The sequence below is a fragment of the Sesamum indicum genome, linkage group LG3 (genome assembly GCF_026168435.1).
Source record: "Sesamum indicum cultivar Baizhima isolate 11 linkage group LG3, ASM2616843v1, whole genome shotgun sequence".
NCBI classification, from domain to species: domain Eukaryota; kingdom Viridiplantae; phylum Streptophyta; class Magnoliopsida; order Lamiales; family Pedaliaceae; genus Sesamum; species Sesamum indicum.
This window is the reverse complement of record NC_142659.1, coordinates 5599112-5608383: the sequence shown is the minus strand read 5'-3', so window position 1 is coordinate 5608383 and position 9272 is coordinate 5599112. Positions and strand designations below refer to the sequence as shown.

Genomic DNA, 9272 nt, shown 5'->3' with positions numbered 1-9272 from the left:
GAAGTATTTTCACCTATCATTATCATCCATAAAAAGGGTGAATTATATAGATACCTTATTATAAGGCTATATTTAATTATACAAATATTATTGTCCTTTTAGAAAAGGGAAAAATGCAAGCAACCCCCTTGTGATATTCTAAATGAGTAAATTACCTCCTTATGAAAAAATAAATAGCGATTTACCTTCCTGTATTTTTTAAAATGCAACAATTTACCCCCTATGATTTTTAAAATGGAGCAATTTACCTCCCTGTATAAGGAGGTAAATTGCTCTATTTTAAAAAGTGTAGGGGGGTAAATTGTTATATTTTTTTCATAGAGGGGTAATGTGCTCATTTTCAATATCACATGGGGATAAATTGCTATTCACCCCTTTAGAAAATTACAGGTACAACTTTGAAGGGTATCAGCGCAATGTATTCAAGAGTATTTGTATAAATTTTTGTCAGATGTGTACATATAATTACAATTACAATCTTAAGTACTGTACTCGTAATTTTATAAAAAATACTTAAAATTTTTATTTAATTATAAGACATAATTCTAGAAAATATCACTATAATTTATCCTTGAAAAAAAAAAAAGGAAAAAGAGATGAAAACGATTGGGCGGGTGTCCCCATCTCACTCGCCCCATCAAACAACCACAACTCTAACGTTAGCACTGCGGCTCATTATAATTTATAATTAAAACAAACCTATGAGAGCCTCATTATAATTTAGCGTGACAAGTGTGTGGAGTGGTGACTACAAGCAGAGGACTTTTTCGACGGACTGTAATTCCATAGGATTCAGTCATGTCTAAATCCTCCCCTCTTCCTCCATCGGGCAATGCAAACTCGAACTTATGCACCAACTTGGCCAATGCGAGCTCATTGACAGCCACAGCAAACGCAACACCGGGACAGCCCCTCCGACCAGCACCGAACGGAATCAACTCAAAATGAAGGCCTCTGAAGTCTATGCTTGTGTCCAAGAACCTCTCTGGATGAAACTCTTGAGGATTTTCCCACAACGATGGGTCCCTACCGATCGCCCATGCGTTGACGATCACTTGTGTGCCGGCTGAGATGTGATAGCCCATTAGTTTTGTGTCCTGAGTTGATTCTCGGGCTATTAGTAACGGAACCGGTGCATGTAGTCTTAGACTCTCTTTGATCACTGCTTTCAGATAGTGCATTTTCTCTAAGTCCTCCGATATCTCTTCCTTCATTCCGGCTGCTTCTCTCACCTCATTCTGCAAACTTTTCATGCTTCTCGGGTTTCTTATAAGCTCTGCTATCGCCCACTCTAAACTAGAAGCCAAGGTATCGGTTCCAGCAGCAAACATGTCCTGGAATCATGCATAGTGTTTAGGTTCGTTTTTTGAGTGTTTTGTTGTGTTTTATGGAGATAGTGAGAGAAAAATAAAGATAAATAAGTGTGTGTTACAGATAGTATGTATGTTTGGATTTATTTTCGGAGATAATTTAAAATAAGTATTATATGTTTAATATTGTGTTTGGAGAGACAAAAACTACTATTCATTGTCATCTCATGTCTTTTTTATATATATTTATGTATATGTGTGTATATGTATTTATGCTAAAACAGTTAAAACACATAAAATTAGGTATTTTTAAATTGTGGCAAACATTGGGTATGTTTTGACTTGTCTCAAAAATAATTTTAAAATAAAAACAAACATGGTAATGATATTTAGGAAAAAATAAGAGAAGTGAATTATTAGATTATTGTATTTTCTTTTCATGCATGTTTTGTTTTTTAAGCCGTACTAATTAATAAGATAAAACAAAAATTACAATTTTAGTCCTGTAAGTATAAGATGGAATTGTCAGTCCTGTACGAATTCATTTTGTCAACTTTATTCTGTAATTTAAAAAATTTCGCACATTAAATAAGAATAAAAACTGTCGGGATTTACTAAATAGCTAGAAAAACAGACAATTATACTAGTCACGTGCATGTATATGCACTTTTTTTTATATCAAAATTTTATTTTATCTTCTAATTAATAATAATTACTTTTCTAATTATTAATGTTTCTAGCATATCAAATTTTCTTCGCTAAAAATATTCTATCATACGATACGATAAAATAGATTTTAGAAAAAAAATTACTTTTTATTCTCTATTTGTGTTTGTGTTGTTTCTACAATATTACATGCCTATAACATATATTTGCATATAAATGTATGTATATGTAATAAAATTAATACTTTAGTTTATTTTCCAATTAAGATTTCTTTCAAAATTAGTATATTTAGTAAATAATAGATCACTATTATGTTTCTACTTTACAATTCTTTCCCCTAAACTACGAAAAGATTAAATTGATTATCTTGAGAATGTGATTATATGAACTACTTTTATATAATTTTAACAATAGTAAATCAATAATTTCACCATACTTAGTAGAGATATTAGTTGAATTTATTATCCATGTATTTAAAAATATCAATTGTTATTCATATTACCAATATTCCCTCATGTGAAAATCTTGGAAAATAAAACTTAATAATCATACCAAGATGTCCTTACCAAGATGATAGCTTTAATTGTATCAACTTCAACAGGAGGACAGCTACCTTTATTTTCTGTCTGAAATTCAAGCAATATGTCTACAAAATCCAACCCTCCATCTCCATAGAATCCATCATCGCAAACCTTTTCCCCTTTATCCCTATCTCTATGTTCTTGAATCACACCCTCCAAAAACTCATCCAATAGTTTAGCAACTTTTTTCACTTTGGCATCTAAACCATTGACTCGACTCGTCCAACCCAGCCACGGGATGTAGTCCCCTATGCTCGATGTGCCTAATAACTCCACAAACTCTTCTAAAACCTTCTTGATCTTTCTCCCTTCTCCGTCCTCATCGCCATACTTCCTACCCAATGCCACCCTGCAAAACACATTGTTCGTGGTTGTCACCAATACGTCGCTCAAGTCCACAACCAACGATGATGACCCCAATTGCCTGATCTTGTCAATCATATTCGACGTCTCTTCTTCTCTGACACGACGAAAAGACTGGACCCTTTTGTTGCTCAAAAGCTGGAGCACACATATGCTTCTCGCCTTCCTCCAATACTCGCCATAAGGCACGAACGCCACGTCCCTGGAGCCATACGTTAGCCTGTCAGGGATGCTTAATTTTGGCCTGTTTGAGAAGATGAGGTCCTGGTTTCTCATGATCTCGCAGGCTGCATCAGCCGAGGAGGCAACGAGAACCGGAAGTTGGCCTAAGTGAAGTAACATGAGCTGGCCGTAACGCCTGGATAAGGCCTGGAAAGAGCGGTGAGGATAGACACCGAGCTGGTGGAGATTTCCGATTATGGGAAGCTTTCTTGGAGAGGGCGGCAGCCTTTTTCTTGGCGGCGGCGCAGCGGTGTAGCGTCGTTTGTGAAGGAAGATGATGAACAAGAGGATGGAAACAAGAGGAACTATCAAAGTTTGATAAGCAACCATTTTCATAGCTCTCTGTATTGGCATTGCATAGAGAAAAACATGATAACTACTGCTTAATGCTTATACTCATTAAGGACAGATTTGGCCCAAAATACATAAAATCGGCGAGAAAGTGACAGGTTCACTGAAAATTGGGACTTCTCCGCTTGTTGCCTATTTAAAAATTTTTATTCGAATTGAATCAAATCAATTACAGACAATTATATTTTTTTTTTGAATTGTACACTAATCGCACGATAAGTATATTGAACTTCCTATATAATTGGTTCAAATTTAACTGAGCAAGTACGGATTAGAATTTCCCTTGACTGCTTTTGGTAGGATGCCACGTTAACCAAAAACAGACCAATCAGCTAAATTTCAAGAGACAAAAAGAAAAGAAAAACCATCAAAAAAATTCAAGTCACAATTTGAATATTACTATTAATTATATATTTTTAGTGATAACTGACAATATTAAATCTTATATTTATTTAAGTCATGATTATTTTTAAAAATTGTCATAATCAAAATTACATTAGTAATAATTATATATTTGTTGTCATCGGTATCTAAATTGACACTAAAAATGTGTCGCTGTTTATCTATAATGACAACTTTATATAAAGTTTTTATCACTGATACTAAATTAAAATTTTTGTTACTTAAAATATATTTTTAGTGACAACCTTCAAATAATCATTTGATATTTTATTACTAATATTATATTTTCTTATAGTCTCACACACATGTATTATATGCTATATACCCTAATTTTAAATTATAGATTAACTTAATTATAGGGATAATTACATTCTCCTCTATTGAGATTTGATGAAATTACACGTAGATCCCCTGTGGTTTGGAAAATTATATTTAACACCCCTGAAGTTTGCTTTCATCTGATAAATAAGTCCAGTCGTTAGCCAAAATCTCACAAAATTTGTTGATATTGACAAAAAAATTAGAAAAAAATCTATATTTACTTTCCATTGACTTATTTCTAATTTATTGTAAATTAAATAAATATTTTTATGACCAACTACTCTCATACGACTTCACGCATTAATGCATGAGAGGGGGTATATCTTCATCGTTATAAGGGTAGTTTAGCCGAAAAAAATTATCTGACTTATACTAAGTAAGTAATAAGTCAATCGAGGGTAAATATCAATTTTTATTCAGTTTTTTTGTTAATATTTGTAAATTTGGTGAATTTGGACTAACGAAAAGACTTATTTATTAGAGAAAAGCAAATTTTTAGGGTGTTAGATATAATTTTTCAAACCACATGAAATTTACGTGTAATTACACAAAATCTCAAAAGATGGCAGTATAAATATCCCTATTTTTTAATTTTCAAAGAAACACTTGACATTTACACACTCACGATCATAATAAGATAGAAGATCCTCGCTGAATTTTTATTAAGTCAAGAGAATGAAATAAAATCATAAACTATGTACTCTTCTAACCTTAAAATTCAACAAATAATGCCAGAATTTTTTAATGTATTTATGTTTTTTTTTTTGTCTAATTATGTTCAGCTACCAGCTGGTCGAGCTAATTAAAAATATAAGTTATTAGTTGATTCACAACTTATTTAAGTACAAATTCACATAAATGATATTGAATTTCCCTTGGAGCTAATTTCAATAAACCGCGTCCGAATAGATTTTTTCATATTTTAATAGATAAAATATACTTTGCACCCTGAATTATTTTTAATATAATATTTACTCCTCAAGATTAATAAATCTAATATTACCTCTTTGATTGGACAAAAGTGTCCTTCATATTTTGAAAAATTTTATTATTTTTAATATTATGTACATAAAATCATTATTAAATTAATTTTTAATAAAAAATTAATAAATAAAGAATTTAAATTAGAATAATAAATTAATATATATAAATAATAGATACAAAATAAATTTAAAAAAAAAAAAAGAAAAGATGAAAATGATGGAGCGGGTCGGAAGGAGAGGAGATCACTTACGTGCCAAACTTTACACGGCCCCCACACCCAGCCCCATACAGTAAACCCCTTACGTGTCCGCATCTCATTCGCACAAATCAAACAACCACGCATATCACTACAATTGACAGAATACTAATTGTCACGTGGCCTCTGCAATCATCTATACGCAAACAAACACAAAAGTAAGCTTCATATTTATAGGGTCAAAGTAGGTAATTACTTTTTATTTCATTGGTTCGGGTTGTAGGAGTTAATTAATTTTTTATTATTAAAAAAAATTATATTATTATAATTTTTTTAAATATATAATAAAAATATAACGAGTCGCAATTCGTTAATAAAATATAGAAAAAAATTGCAAAAGTGGGAAAGTTGGGATTTAAAATCCCGACTTGGGTATTTTTCTTTTTTTTGTTTAAATAAATTTATATAATTAATTTTAACAACATAGTAAAATCCAAAAATTAATAAAATTTAACATTGCATTAACTTAAAAAATTACAATCAAGGGTACAAATGTAATAGTTATTTATTTTCTTACAATTATAAAAAATTACATTAAATGTATAAATATAAAAGTGTACATTTTTGTACAATTGTAAAAAATACAAAAAGTATATGATTAATCCTGGCTATCCGGTACTGGCACATCTGATTGTGTTGAATAATTTCTTTGCTGGGCTTGTTGTCGTGCACGCGTTTGCGCTCAATCCATCTCGTTGTGAATACGTGTTGTTTGATTTCAACCAAAGCGCGAAGAGATGTGAATAGTAGGATCGTGGACCAACTCAAATCCGGTACATCCCAATAATCTTCAGAATACACAGGTTCAAATGACTTAGAATATGTATTCTTATAAGCCATTATATCGTAATAATCCTTCACCATTGATGCAGCATTAATCATGTATACAGCGCATACCTTTTGAGCATGACTGCAAGGAATACCAAATTGAATCCATTTGCCAAAAGAACATTCTCGGTTCGCAATTTTGACAACATAGGTGTTGACTCCATGTCCACTGTAACGTCTTGTAACAACCGAGGCGGACTGTTGGAACTGATGGTATTTGGTGACGGTATGTTCAACAGAATTTTGATGCTAACGTGTGAACATCTTATGTGCAAAATCCGTCCACAGTTGGTTGTTGGCCAACATTACAGTACTTCTCGCTAACCTCTCACGGAAATAATGGACACTTCGCTGAAACGTCATATCAGCAATTACTGTCAACGATAGGCGACGAGCCCCTTTCAATACTCCATTTATGCATTCCGACATATTTATCGTCAGAATTCCGCATCGCCATCCACCATCATGTGATGCTGTCCATTTTTCCTTGTCGATCCTCTCTAACCACTAAAACGCCTCTAGTGACTGGCTCTTTATCTCCTCCATAATGCGATTGAATTTTCTGATCTGATATTCAGAGCCAACTTTCCAACAAAGATCCTTCAACACAACATTTTTGTGTTTACTATTGAAATTGGAACACACATGCCGCAAGCAATATCGGTGCACGCCGTTAGGTGGCACGTACAGCTCTTGTGATACCAACATGGCGGTCAGAAATAAGGCAGATACCCCATCGCCCCCGTATAATGTGTCTGCTCAATTGTCTAAGAAACCACTTCCAAGATAAATGTGATTCTTCATCGACAATTGCAAAAGCAAGAGGGAGTACCTGTTGATTTCCATCCATGACAGCTGCAATCAACATCTTGTGCTTGTACTTTGTGTATAGATGGGTCCCATCTACACTGATAAGGATGCAACAGTGTTGGAACCCTTCTATACACGGTTTGAACGCCCAGAATACGTACCCTATCACATATGCTCCGGTTGATGTGTCGCGAGCTTTGTGTTGCCATTCAACAATCGTTCCTGAATTATATTTTTGGAGAACTCCCAAGTATTTGGGTAGCTTTTGAACGGAGCTCTCCCATGTGCCATAAACCATCTCACGTGCCATCTTCAAACTGTACCATGCCTTTTGATATGATATATTGTATCCGGTATGGTCTTTCACAATCTGGATGACATGCTTTATTCCGTATGATGGGTTGCATTTTACGTGTCCTAATAGTAAAGACGCAACATAAACTCTATCTAAATTACTGTGTTCGAGGGACATTTGATTCAATATACATGTATGGTCCCCTCTGTATTTTGTTATTGTCCACCTTCCCATTTTTTGTTTGAAAATGTCTCGCAGCTCCCATCTACACCACATAGTTGAAAAAAATAAACACGAATCAGTCGAATAATTTTGTATGCTTATACATATACGACAAAAACATATATATATATATACCTTCTGTGCTATGTTTACACAATACTTTCCACTTGGCCTTTGAACGCTCAGCTACCCAATACTCGCGTCGGACATATCGTATTGAGTGATCTTTCACCACCTCAATTAAAGCTTCCTTATTTTTTAAAAGCATTTCCACATCAAGTCTGCCTTCGTTTTTGTCATAAAATTTTGCATATCTTAAGTTCGGTACATCAATGGAATCCACTGGTACCTCCGAAAATGTTTGTTCGAATGGTATAGAGCGGTAAAATATTTGCTGAGTAGTTCGATGTGGCGTAACCGATTGAGAGGATGTTGACGTACCTTGTGCAAAATTTTCGGCCACAACATTTATGTCAACATCTTGTATTCCATCCTCTGGTGGAATTGGATAATCCACTTCATCCGGTTTGAAAGCTGCATCTGATTCATTAGCCAAAGTGTCCGCAATAAGGTCTTCTAGCTCGGCAATGTCTTGTGCAAAATTTGGTATAAAATGGGAGGTGGATGGAGTATGTGAGTGGGTGGGCTCTGTGTAATTGAGTTCAATATTATCGAACCCTTGCGTAACAGACACCACGTTGGGAGTATAACACTGTCTCATAATTCAATGTGCCTGTACTAAAATCGATGTTAGAAGTACCTGCATCAAAATTAGTGTTATACGTACCCGTGAAATTTTCGTAGTTGGAAGATGACGAAAACTCTTGGCTTGATAACATCGCCATGTATTCCCTCCACTATTGACTCATCTGTGAGTTGTCATCGAAAGCTCCCCAATCTCGGCCAATTTGTGGTGCATCGTCGTGGTGGATTTGCACAGTTTCGATGAAAATTTTCATGAGTGGGAATTCAGCTGTAGGATCAGTAAAACATGACAACGTATCATCATCCTTTATTGGTATGAGTGTTTCCTTTATTCGCCCGAGATATTGGCATGAATGTTTTACAGATACATTTAACGAAAATTGGGAGCTATCAACACCAATTTTTTTGTAGATTTTTTATAGAAATTGATCGTAAGTGGATGAACGAGGGATTCTCATTGCTGCAATGGGCGTCTGATCATATGTAACAGACCATCCATCGCTCGATAATTCACCACCAAAATACACAAAAATCTCAATGCGAGAAGATGAAATAGACATTTTTGTGCAAGTTTGTACGTAAAAATGAGGAATGTATTTGATATGAGAATGGCGTGAGATTCTGCTGCTTGAAACACGTCGCTTGAACAAGTTTGTACGCATATTTATACATGTCGAAATGTATTTAATAAGGTTGGTCAAAGGCTGGTACGCGACCTACCAGCCTTTAATAAGGCTGATCGCGTACCAGCCTAAACGGCTGGCACGCTGCCAACCATTAATATATATATTATATATATACATATATATTACAAATATATAATAAATATACATATATTATAAATATAATATATATACATATTATATATATTATATATATAATATATATGTATATATATATAGCTGCCAGCCCTTAATTAAAGGGAGTGTTGTGCTGATATTTTTATATCGTGAATT

The 9272-nt window shown here is 33.9% G+C and overlaps 1 protein-coding gene across 1 annotated transcript; it reads right to left on the bottom strand.

Moving 5' to 3' along the window:
- Nucleotides 1–587: 587 nt before the first annotated feature.
- Nucleotides 588–3534, bottom strand: LOC105157475 (cytochrome P450 71A6). Its single transcript, XM_011073880.3, has 2 exons — nt 2543–3534; nt 588–1334 (listed from the first exon to the last, which is right to left on the bottom strand). Exons 1-2 carry the CDS (start codon nt 3494–3496, stop codon nt 714–716), a joined length of 1575 nt encoding a protein of 524 aa, XP_011072182.2. The 5' UTR covers nt 3497–3534; the 3' UTR covers nt 588–713.
- Between the last annotated feature and the right edge of the window lie 5738 nt (nt 3535–9272).